We start from the raw sequence: 12,523 nt of genomic DNA on the forward strand, positions 1-12,523 counted from the left end.
AAAACACGCAGCGAGATTTGTCCATTTAAAAAGCAGAAGCACGTTGTGTGAGCCGTGCTCATTTAAGTCACAGTTGTTCCTAATTTTTCAACTTTTTTTGTGATAATGTATTTTTTTTTTTATGAGTGACCACATGTCAGCCTCAGAGTCATCTTATGGTTGACACATCCCACAAGGACACTGATAACACCACACAGCCAAAACAAGTTTTCCTCATGGAAACTATCTCGGCTGAGCCCTGCCCAAAGAGCTCATCACAAACAGACTGTGACGTACTACAACAGCTCCAAGACTCAGCACCCAAGGACAACTATCTGGAAAACAGCCAGGGAAGCCAGGACAACATATATTGATATATTGATCTCTGTTACCACTGAATCTAGATCTGTCTCTGTCAGAAAGAGATGCATTAACGAGAACACTAGAAGGCTATTTATGAAGGCTATGTCTTTAACACCAAGCATTTCTGCAGACTCTGTGGATCTTCAACTCAAACTCAAAAGTTAAAAATGTTATTGATGATATCGCTCCGGCAAGGGTCAGTAAGAAGAATGGCAGACAAAAATCACCATGGAGAAAATCAACAGCCTTTCAGAGTATGAAAAGCTGAGTGGATGTGGCGGAAGACAAAACTTGAAATTCACTATAGCATCTATAAAGACAGCCTTCATGCTTTCAGTGTGGAACTAGCCACAGCTAGACAGACCTTCTTCTCAAACCTTATAAACAGTAACTTAAACAACTCTCGCACCCTTTTTGCTACTGTGGAGAGACTGACAAACCCCCCAAGTCAGATTCCCAGTGAAATGCTCTCTGACAGCAAATGCAATGAGTCTGCTTCCTTCTTTTCTGAGAAGATCAATAATATCAGAAAGGAGATTGGCACATCCTCAAGTTATGCAGAGGTCACACAGATTCGACCGCAATTTCAAAAAGAAGTGACTATGTCTGTTTTTGAAGCAATTGACAGCAAAATGTTGGAAGAAATAGTACAGCACCTTAAATCGTCAACCTGCTATCTTGACACACTTCCCACATCTTTTTTCAAAAGTGTGCTTAACTTTGTAGAAGCAGATCTCTTAGAAGTGGTGAACGCCTCACTTCTTACTGGGACTTTTCCAAACTCCCTGAAAACTGCAGTCGTTAAGCCCCTTCTGAAAAAGCGCTTGATAACTTGATAACACCATGTTGAGCAACTATAGACCAATATCAAATCTTCCTTTCATAGGTAAGATTATTGAAAAGGTAGTTTTTAATCAGCTGAACAACTACTTAAACTCAAATGGATACCTGGACAATTTTCAATCTGGTTTCCGAGCACATCACAGCACAGAGACCGCGCTTATTAAGATAATAAATGATATTCGCTTCAATTCTGATTCTGGCAAAATATCAGTGCTGGTACTACTAGATCTTAGTGCTGCGTTTGACACTGTCGATCATAACATACTTCTAGAGAGACTGGAAAACTGGGTCGGGCTTTCTGGGATGGTACTGCAATGGTTCAGGTCATACTCAGAAGGGAGAGGTTATTATGTGAGTATAGGAGAGCATAAGTCTAAGTGGACGTCCATGACATGCGGAGTCCCACAAGGCTCAATTCTTGCACCACTCTTGTTTAGCCTGTATATGCTCCCACTAAGTCAAATAATGAGAAAGAACCAAATTGCCTATCACAGCTATGCTGATGATACCCAGATTTACCCAGCCTTATCTCTAAATGACTATAGCCCCATTGACTCCCTCTGCCAATGCATTGATGAAATTAACAGTTGGATGTGCCAGAACTTTCTTCAGTTAAACCAGGAGAAAACTGAAGTCATTGCATTTGGAAACAAAGATGAAGTTCTCAAGGTGAATGCATACCTTGACTCTTGGGGTCAAACAACTAAAAATCAAGTCTTGTGATTCTGGAGACAGACAGTTTTAGTAGTCATATCAAAGCAGTAACTAAATCAGCATATTATCATCTCAAAAACATTGCAAGAATTAGATGTTTTGTTTCCAGTCATGAGTTGGGGAAACTTGTTCATGCTTTTATCACCAGCCGGGTGGATTATTGTAATGGTCTCCTTCCAAAGAAGACCATTAGACAGCTGCAGCTCATCCAGAACGCTGCTGCCAGGATTCTGACTAGAACCAGAAAATCTGAGCATATCACACCAGTCCTCAGGTCCTTACACTGGCTTCCAGTTACGTTTAGGATTGATTTTAAAGTACTTTTACTCGTTTATAAATCACTCAATGGCCTAGGACCTAAATACATTGCAGATATCCTCACCAAATATAAACCTAACAGACCACTCAGATCATTAGGATCGAGTCAGTTAGAAACACCAAGGGTTCACACAAAACAAGGGGAGTCTGCTTTTAGCTATTATGCCGCCCGCAGTTGGAACCAGCTTCCAGAAGAGATCAGATGTGCTAAAACATTAGCCACATTTAAATCCAGACTCAAAACTCATCTGTTTAGCTGTGCATTTGTTGAATGAGCACTGTGCTACGTCCGAACTGATTACACTGTGTAATCATTTACTATTCTTAAATGTTTTAAATTCTTTTTAAATCAATTTTTAAATCACTTTGTTTTTATTGTTGTGATTATTATTATTTTTTATTCCATGTTATTATTATTATTATTTTTAATGACTATTTCACTTCCTTTTATGTAAAGCACTTTGAATTACCACTGTGTATGAAATGTGCTATATAAATAAATGTGCCTTGCATTTCTTGCCTTGAATGTGCGAGACTTCCGGTTCATTAGCTGCTGTGGGGAAATAACGAGAAGAAGAAGAACGTGCAGTAAACGGTAAAACTGTTTGCACTACAAACCAATGTGTTCATAATTAAGAAAATACATTCAAATAATATGGTAAGACACCAATTTGCAATATCAAGCAGCAAAACGAGCTTCTTCTGTACAGCTAAATATAACTGGAAGCGGATGAGACCGGAAGCCAGACCTATAAAATTTACAAATGGGTAAAATGAGGTGGATTATGGTTACTGTTGAACAGTACCTGTTCCGGCCAGTAGGTGGGACTGCAGCCTTCAATAAACCCTTACTGATAACTGATTGTAATAACAAAGATGTGAGCCAAATTGATAACCTGTTAAACTCTAAGTTTTTAATTACTGGACACACTTTGCAATATGACCTTGTTGTAAATGTATATTTTAAGGTAAAATTCAATATAGTGCAATAAATGAAGGATATAGAAGTTATTAATGCATTTAACATTTTTTCTTTGTTTCTAACCCTAGCAAAACCCCTTCCTTGTCTCGTCTTTTTAAAAGCTGTGCTGTATCTAAACCGTTCTAGATGACTGGCTTTCTACACAACACCCCCAACAAAAAATCTTGGAGCAGGTGTAACGACAAAACATGCTACCTATCAGATTGTGCTACCAATAATAGCATTTGCATTGTTTTAAGGGTAAGTTTAGGGTAACCCTGGCAAAAAAAATTGCTGCAGTACATTGAAGTACAAGTGCAGTAAAACTGTAGTACAAAGTAGTATAACTGCAGCACAATGAAGTACAACTGGACATTTGCAGTATAATGAAGTAAATAACTGTAGTTCATTAAAGTTTAACAGCAGTAAAACTGCAGTACAATGAAGTGCAACTGTAGATTTGCAGTATAATGAAGTACAGATACAATATAACTGCAGATTAGTGATACGCTGAAATGCAGGTGAAGATTTCAGATCAAGTCTGTCTGATTAAGTTTATTTAATTGTATTTTTTTTTTTTTAATGAGCATTTTTTAAATAAAGCTCCTATGATTAGGTTCAGTAATTTCACTTTAATGGCAATGAGGTTCTTTTCATTGCCAATAAAGTCGTCTTGTATAGGCCCTGTACTGCAGTTATGTGCTGTGGTTACAGTAGACTTGGCAAGTGTTTTTTATTTTGTATTTTATTTTTTTGTAATGTAGACTTCCTATAAAATATTCGTACAAAAATATTTTTGTACAAAAAATATTTGCCTATGGAATACTTCACCCGCACAGATTAATAACCCGCACGTGAGATCTTCCTTCGCGCCAACGGTGGTTGTCCTGACAACGAGTCTCGCGAGCAGCTGATTACTTGTAACGGCGTCTTTTCCGTAGTGTCTACTGTAGGATGGATATAAAAGTATAAAATACGTTTTGGTTTGACAACATCGTTCATATGTGAACTATCACAACTGAAGCACAAAGACATAACAACATTACACCCCGAGGCCATTCACAAGTGTGACAAAAGAGAAGAAACGCTTCCCGGAAGAGAAGTTCATCAGGCGAGGTGGAGACTAGTCGTCTCATCCAGTTTAGCGGTGAGTATAATGTCTAATGTCCTCATATATCTTTAGTTATAATTTTAGAGAAAAAAAGACTTAACGGATATCTTTGTCATGTGTATTTGTTTGTTTGTTTGTTTGTTTGTTTCTAGGAGAGCGTCAACCCCTAATTGACATGAGGAAAAAATCATTGAAAAGTGTTCAATGTACAGAGGAAGCATTAGGAAAGAGGAGAAGAGAGATAGAGAAAAGGCACTCAACAGATGTTGGTGAGACTTTATTTCTGGAAATGCTTTAAAGGTCACTCACATTCTAGTTAGCCACAAATGTAAACCTGATTTTAGATGAGATTAATAACTCCAGCTACTTGTAGGCCTACAGTCCTGTAAGTTATATTTCACTCTAAAGAAATTGTGATGCAGCCTGAATCATAATCACACCATGTTCATTTGTTGGCCAGAGGGGAACTGATCCCTAAACTAAACATACTTTCTCCCAAGGTTTTTTTTCTCCATTCTGTCCCCTGATGGAGTTTGGGTTCCTTGCCACTGTCATCTTTTGGCGTGCTTATTTGGGGACGCATACTATTCAGCAATATTATTGATCTGACTCCACTGACACTATTGGATGAGGACTGAACTGAGCTAGATGATGACACCACTGTTTTCTGCACAACTGCTATGTAGATGCATTGGAATTATTTTATATTTGAGGATTTTTAACACTGATCAGTTAACACTGATTTCAACTGAACAATGATACTTTTTACAGTTTAGAGCTGCTTCACAGCAGAAGTGAATTCTGTTTGCATCATTATTTTTCTTTTTATCACTGTAAAGTAATTAAAAATATATCTGACAATATTTAGTACTGGATATACACAAAAATAGAATAAATCAGGATTTATTTTTTCACAGCACTGTACACCAGCATTTATGTTTAGTGTGACATTAATGTGTGGAAATTTACTTTTTTTTTTAGTGTGTGATTGCTATTTTGCAATATGTGAAGATTTACAATATTAGTGCCAATTCAGCATGAAAACAGAGAGAGCTGAGGCAGTGGAAAGGTAAAGAAATGTAGTTATATCAGCAATTATTCTCAATGCTAAACATCAGCTTAGCTTTGATTCTCTCTGATTGACTGGAAGGTGTGCATTAAAACAATGAATGCATTAGATAATTATAATCGGTTCAATCACCATTCTAAATTAATCTGCGGCTTTTACTGTAGCACACATATACTGTCAGAAAGCTACATCTAAAGACCTGTATCTTGACTAATGAAAATTAACTTGGTTTTACCCTTCCAGTCAAATTGTACTCCACAAACATTAAAGGGTTACTTCACCCAAAACTGAAAATTCTGTCATTAATTACTCACCCTCATGTTGTTCCAAACCCATAATACCTTTGTTCATCTTTAAAACACAAATTAAGATATTTTTGATGAAATCTGAGAACTTTATAGGCAGCAACGCAGCTTACACATTTAAGTTCTAGAAGAGTAGGAAAGACATTGTGAAAGTAATTCATGTGACTCCAGTGGTTTAACCTCAGTTTTGTCTTCTGTCGCATGAACACAACACTCATGCGTTGTGATGCTCTCATGAATGTACATTACAGATCAATATTTTTGTAAATAAGTGGTAAAGTAGTTTTTTTTTTTTTTTTAGTTTTTTGTCCTATTGCTTGCAGTTAGTTTATTATACTTATTTCATCACTGACTGTTTATTTATTTTCAGTGAACTTGAGTTTTTTTAAAAATTTTTAGGCTTGTATTAGTTTGATATTGACATTGGTGACAAGGATTATGAAAATTCTATGGTATCAAAGATTTTAATATCATAAAAAACTTTTTAAAAGAAAAAAAATACTATATCGTGATATATATCGTTATCGTGATATAAAATTAGTCATATCGTGATATAAGATTTTGGTCATATCGCCCACCCCTAATTGTGTCTATGCTTTTTTCCAGAAATGCGTGTTATTGTGCAAGGGGTAGTTGCATGGACTATCAGTGGAGGGACAGAAAGCTCTGAGATTTCATTATAAAGATCTTCATTTGTGTTCTGAAGATGAACGAAAGACCTGCGGGTTTGGAACGTCATGAGGGTGAGTTGATGACAGAATTGTCATTTTTGGGTGAACCAACCTTTTAACTTCTTTTTTAGTGTTCAAAGACATTGTTAATGCTGACCAATATGCCATAAGAAATGAACTGAGAGTAGTATGAATACTGTTCACAAACACTTGGTCACAATTCAAGATTCATTTTAAGCATACTAAATACGCCTGTGGTGAGAAGTGTAACTGAAACTGAGTTTTTGTTTGTTTGTTTTTCCAGACTACTGTAAATCCAAAATAGTGCTTCCACATCTGAGATGAAGGCAGTCATAAGAACCAAGCAGAACAATGAGGATAAGCTCTTCAAAAGATGAAACCTGTCTGAATAATGAGGGAAGAAATGTGCATGATTGCGTGATTTGTAAATAAACACCAAGTACATTTAGTGCAACTCACAGCCTGTTATTTTAAGTTTAAAGAAAAGTAAAATCATTTATTGTTGCATTGCCGTTTGAGACATTCACTGTTGTTTTGTACCTTAATTAATTATATTGCAGTTGTGTGCAAATAAAACTTGTTATTCTGAATATTCTTGTTGCATTTCAGTGTTATTGTACAGCATTTTATTAGTATTGCACTTTGGTTGTATTGAATTGTACTTCAGTTGTATTATATATTGCAGTACTACTGCAGTGTTATTGCAGTATAATTGTAGTACTACTTCAGCTTTATTGCAGTAATACTGCGGTTCTATTGCAGTTGTTTGTTAGTAATAGTACAGCTCTACTGCTGTAGTATTGCAGTTGTATTTCAATAGTACATCAGCTGTATTGCAGTAAAATGGCAATAATGCAGTTTTTTGTGTCCAAAAAAAACTGCATTTTTCTACATGTAACAAACTGCAGTATTACTTTTTTAAAAACTGCAGTAATTTTTTGTAAGGGAAGGGTAGTTGTGAACGGGTATGTTTAGGGTAGGGGTAGGTATGGACATTAAAAAAACCTCAGACCACATGAATAAGATGCTGGTAGCACAATCTGATAGGTAGCATTTTTCGCTATCGATTTGTGCTGCCAATCTTTTTAATGGGAGGTAGCACAGTCTGAGCGGGTAGCACAAATCGTCAGAACACCGGAACTGGATTGATTTGTTGAGTACATACTTTGTTGTTATATTATTATTTTAACGAAAACTTAAGTGGTCCACGTGGATTTACATTTTCAAAAATTTATTGTAAGAGCACAACTCTGAAACCCCATAGAGTTTATTTAAGTCCTTCAATGTTCTATATACATAGGTAGGCTATCTGATTGTAAAAATACTAATAGTCTGATAAACCATGTAATTAGCTTTTAATAATCATATCCAATTGGACTTTACTGATGACTGTTTTGACTGTTTAGGATTTTTACTACTGCATTTCCACATGCTGTGAAAATGTATGTATATTCCCAAAAATAAAAATTGTCCAGAACTCCACTGAATACCCCTGATACAGTAGAGTTAAAAATTGTAAATGGTTTAATCATTAAACTAAATGCAAGTAGAAAACAATTAATTGCAATATAATTTACAGTGAAAAACAGTAAAAGGACATTCCCAGAAGCATGGCACATCACTAATGGTTATGTTTTATATAAAATCTTTTATTTAAAATATTGTTATGTTCTGTTCTATAGTTAATTATAAAGAAATAATTGGTTATAATTATAAATATTTTTTTGCTCCTTTTGCAATTTGCATGTAAGCTGTGCTTGAACCTGTAATTGCACCTTGGAACTATATAATAGTTAATTCTATATAAATATATATATATATATATATATATTTTTTTTTAAATAAGTATTTTTTTTTCTTCTTGTGCAAGTTGTGCTGCATATACACTTTTTTTTACACAATTCATGACTTATACATGCATTTTATATCATTTTCTACCTTATCTACTCTCTTGGCTTCTTCTTCTTCTTCTTCTTTTTTAGATTCAGGATCAATGCCTGGAACCAGTCATGGCGGTGGATCTTTTCCAAACCAATCCTTTTGTCTGGATGTCTTTCCATGCAGGAACAGATCAGATCTATGCATTCTGTGTAGAAAGAAGAGAGAGACGTCGGATTATTACGGTAAACTTCATATGTGCTGTAACAACCGATTACATTATTTTAAGCAGTAATAAAAGTTCTGTCCACATTCTCTCACCTTTGGAAAGTTCTTCTGTGTACCAGGTCCTGTCAAAGATCTGCTGGAGCTGATGGCCTGGGAACTTCCCACACACCATCCTGTACAACAGAATGCCTAAAGAGTACACTGTTGTAGACGTAGCGTGGTAGCTTCCAGTATGGATCTCAGGGGGAGCGTAAACTTTCGTTCCACTGAATACCGAATAGGCAGACCGCTTCAAGCGTGTACCACAGCCGAAGTCTATCAATTTGACCTGCAAGGTGTTTTTGTTAATGAGCAGGTTTTCCAGCTTGATGTCTCGGTGGAAGACGCCCCTTTGGCAGCATATTATTGCAGCAATGACAACCTGCTGCATCACAACTCGTGCTGACGATTCCCTGATGCGACCTTTGTGTCGCATTAGAAACTGCTGCATGTTTTCACATGGCGTGGGCCGCTCTAAGACCAGTATGTATTCTTCTGGTGTCTCATACCAGTCCAGCAGCTGTATTATTTGAGGAACTCTAGGGCCTTTGTTCATAAGAATCATCATAGCGATCTCTGATGGCAAGGCTTTGGAGAATTGATACTGCAGGAGAGAGAGGAGATTCATTTCAGAATTATTTCCTGCATTCGTGTAATTAGAGGACTAGTAAATTAAACCAAATTTAAATCAATTCAAATTCAGCCGGAAACAGTATCTGAGAGTGAGAAAGCAAATACAAGGACAGAAGCAGCATATACGTACAGTCTTGATTTTTTCCATGTTTTCCCTTTTCTCCACAACTTTGAGTGCCACCTGTTCACAAAGAGAAGCAAATTGTATTTATTTTTTTGTGATAATAGGGTACAATTAATTATCTGTGCAGAGATAAAAGAACCTTGATGTATTTTTCATGAATTTACATTCCAAGAGAATACAAATCATTGTGTTTGCAAGTAAAGAAACAAACCTTTTTTGAATCGGACAAACGGATCCCTTCAAAGACGTCTCCAAATGATCCATGACCCAGCATCAAACGAGTTTTATAATGCTGGAAGATGTCATCTGTTAGGGAAAAAAAGTACATGGTAAATTTACAACATAAACCATCAAAATGTCTGATTAAAGCCTGCTTTATAATGGACAGATTATTGTAATGCTTCACACAACCAAAATAAATTCTTGATCCTCAGTCCACATTTTCAATAGAACAAGAAAGCATGTTCGAATTTGTTCGTGAAAACCTTTATGATTATTTTGCACATCTAATGAGTCATGTGGGTCTTGTGTCAGTAAACTGACCTGTCTTTCCTGTTATATCTAAATGGATCTTTTCTGTCTCCATCTCCCAGGAAATGTTGTCCGATGACGAAACGGTGCTCTGCTCCTCGCTCACAGACGGCACAGGGCTTTGAGTCTCAGAAATACTTAGGTTGTGAGAGCTGGTGACCTTTTGCTCTTCACAGGAATGTCCTCATTAACACCCTGCACAGCTGTGAGGGATGATACACAGCTGCACCAGCTGCACACTGACGTGTCGCTGTTCTGGACAGCTTCAGGAATGTCTTCTTTATCCTCCTGCATGGCAGTGAGGGAAGACAAACAGCTGCTGTACATGAAAGTGCTCTCTGTGTCCCTGATCTGTTCAGCTTCATCTTCAGAGTATCTCTGAGGCTCTGTGTTGTTCTGTTGGGCTCCAGTGGTGGTTTTCTTAGATTTACGCAGAAAAGCCTGTTTACACAACCTCTTAAACTTATTTTTCCTTTTTACTGGGCCTGGGTTCTCATCGAGCCCTGGTGAGACACCTGCAGCAGCATCTCTGCACTGGCCCTGTTCAGCTCCGTCGGAGGTCCCCTTAGATTTCCGAGTAAAAACCCGTTTCAAGAACCTCCGTATCTTCTTGGCCTTTCCTACTCTCTCTGGAACAGGTGCCACGCATGCAGCATCTTCTTGCTCTGCTCTGCAATTACGAGACATGCACGGTTCCATTGTTCTGGATCTCTAATGTTCTTGGCAAAACCTTTGTCAACTGAATTTGTCACAGGTTGATTAAAATTCTACAAATCAAGTGATATAACGCAGTTCGAGCGGTTTTTCAACTACAAAAGTAGTGAAATTTCTAGCACAAATCGGTTGATTTATACCAGTAACCAGCTTAACTATGTCACAACTCGAGCGCAGTTCCACTGGCTTTTATACGGCTGCTCGGGCTGACGTCACAAAGACTCAAGATGCGGTGTTGTCATGGCAACCTTTGATGTTTTTTTCCGAACGTTCCAATGCAGAGGAATGAAGCGGGTACCACGCAGATACATGCAAAACTTAACTGCTATTGTTTTAACAGCAAATGTGTATGTTTATAAGCTTATCTGTATCTTACACGCTCCATTTTTTAAAAGCTTTGTCACGATTACAATTTCTTTTGTGAAACGTGTGTTCACAATCGGTTTGTGCTGTATTTGCATAATAATAAATCAAAAGTTTTAGACTTATAAATTGTTCAAGATCAGTGACTTCTTTCGTAACAAAAAAAATTATCTATGAATGTATATCTATTAAGTAATCTATTTATTTATTTATTTTAATAAACGTTTTGGTTTGATTCCCCATGGTTGCTTGGTGGTGTGCTTACAACTGAAGGAAATATATATATATATATATATATATATATATATATTTCACTCCGAAATTCTTGTTACCCCGGATTTCATATCTACTTAAACAATTTAATGCACTAAAGTTATTTAAGTTTGACTGCATTACTGTAAAAATATTAGTATATTCTACTAATTTGTATCAGTATTTGAATGTGTGAATAAGTTTAAGGTAAATGCATTCAAATGATGTCAATCCGCCATTTTCCCTGTTTGAACCCCTGCCCGGCGGACGTACAGGCATTTTTTCGTCTGTCGAGAGGGGTTTTGAGCAGTGCGAATTGTGTTTAAACGGTAAGCAGTTTATTGGACATTTTGATCTGTTAGCTAGCTAACACTATTGCCCGGCGATGCAGGATGGGTACTGCTGATTGCGGTGAGTGCATTAAGTTAACGTTAGCCACCATGTATTATTTTGTGACTGAAGTAGATTGTTGATGTTAATCTATCATCTGGAGTGGACGGAGGGTGCGAGGACTGTACTTTGTGTGCAGTGTATATAGGAATGGGATTAGCAATAGTTTAGCTTCAACAAGCTCCAACACACTCGCCAGGAAGTTTGTAGTGAGTGTGATTACCTTTATAATAGTTAGTCGAGGTGGGGTTATTTATTTTTTCCAGAATGACCCCAACTGAATTTTCCTTCATTAAAATCATGGTTTCCTTCATCTCAGTGGTATGAGGCTCTGTGACTTTTTTTTATGATAGCCTACTATCTATCTGTAGGCACACAAAAACAAAGCCCTGATACTAGAGCACAAATGCCACAAGCATGCTCACTCACACACTTTTTTTTTTCTTTTTTTTTTCTTTGGTTTGGTGTTGGTTTTGTTTACTTTTTAGATTGAAATAATATGTGAATGCAATCAGGTCTTTTAGTGAGAGCTTGTGTGGCATTTCTGAAAATTTATGTGACATAATTTCAAAAGAAGACTCTTCAAAATATCCCAGACAACAACAAATTCTAACCTTTGAGAAAAATACTGATTTTAATGTATTTTATAATGTTTAAAGATATATTCACAAAAAAAGTTCCCTGAAAACCACGATTGCAAATTTGACATTTTATACAAGACTTAAAACGAGTTGTTAGTAGGCTATTCATTTTAGTTCAGTATTTGAATTTGAATTTGAATTTATTGAAAGGATATGTTGTCAACGTTGACTGTTTTTGCTTCATTTTGGTTAATGAAAATATCCAAACAAAGATCACAGCAGAAGAGTCGCGCATGTCTGATCAACACACAGCGGTGTTTTGTTAATGAATGATTCACGTTTTTGAATTTTGAATAATTTGAGTCAGTGATTCAGTGGTCCATTCATAAGGAATCGTTTGAAGACATGCTTTCAATAACTCGTTAATTAAGATAG

General features: G+C 36.6%; 1 protein-coding gene and 1 long non-coding RNA gene across 4 annotated transcripts; one reads left to right on the forward strand and one right to left on the reverse strand.

Moving 5' to 3' along the window:
* The first annotated feature begins 3,945 nt into the window (after positions 1 to 3,945).
* On the forward strand, positions 3,946 to 6,875 carry LOC131545971 (uncharacterized). Of its 3 annotated transcripts, none has more exons than XR_009272551.1 (5): positions 3,946 to 4,325; positions 4,442 to 4,558; positions 4,790 to 5,358; positions 6,270 to 6,406; positions 6,639 to 6,875. It is a non-coding gene; the product is annotated as an uncharacterized LOC131545971 (long non-coding RNA). The 3 variants fall into 3 exon arrangements; XR_009272550.1 differs by having other exon boundaries at positions 5,271 to 5,358; XR_009272552.1 differs by lacking the exon at positions 4,790 to 5,358.
* A 1,423-nt stretch (positions 6,876 to 8,298) lies between these two features.
* On the reverse strand, positions 8,299 to 9,531 carry LOC131546043 (serine/threonine-protein kinase pim-2-like). Its single transcript, XM_058785342.1, has 4 exons — positions 9,469 to 9,531; positions 9,264 to 9,314; positions 8,555 to 9,104; positions 8,299 to 8,441 (listed from the first exon to the last, which is right to left on the reverse strand). The coding sequence occupies exons 1-4, from the start codon at positions 9,529 to 9,531 to the stop codon at positions 8,299 to 8,301; spliced, it is 807 nt and encodes a 268-aa protein (XP_058641325.1).
* Between the last annotated feature and the right edge of the window lie 2,992 nt (positions 9,532 to 12,523).

This window comes from Onychostoma macrolepis, chromosome 08 (genome assembly GCF_012432095.1).
Source record: "Onychostoma macrolepis isolate SWU-2019 chromosome 08, ASM1243209v1, whole genome shotgun sequence".
NCBI classification, from domain to species: Eukaryota; Metazoa; Chordata; class Actinopteri; order Cypriniformes; family Cyprinidae; genus Onychostoma; species Onychostoma macrolepis.

Bases quoted from the DNA above. Each gene is read 5' to 3' on its own strand.
- LOC131546043 (XM_058785342.1), bottom strand. From the start codon at position 9,531: ATGCTGGGTCATGGATCATTTGGAGACGTCTTTGAAGGGATCCGTTTG. The intron at 9,315-9,468 runs GTTTGTTTCTTT...CTTTGTGAACAG, and splicing joins GTTTGTCCGATTCAAAAAAG to GTGGCACTCAAAGTTGTGGA. The intron at 9,105-9,263 runs GTACGTATATGC...TCTCTCCTGCAG, and splicing joins ACATGGAAAAAATCAAGACT to TATCAATTCTCCAAAGCCTT.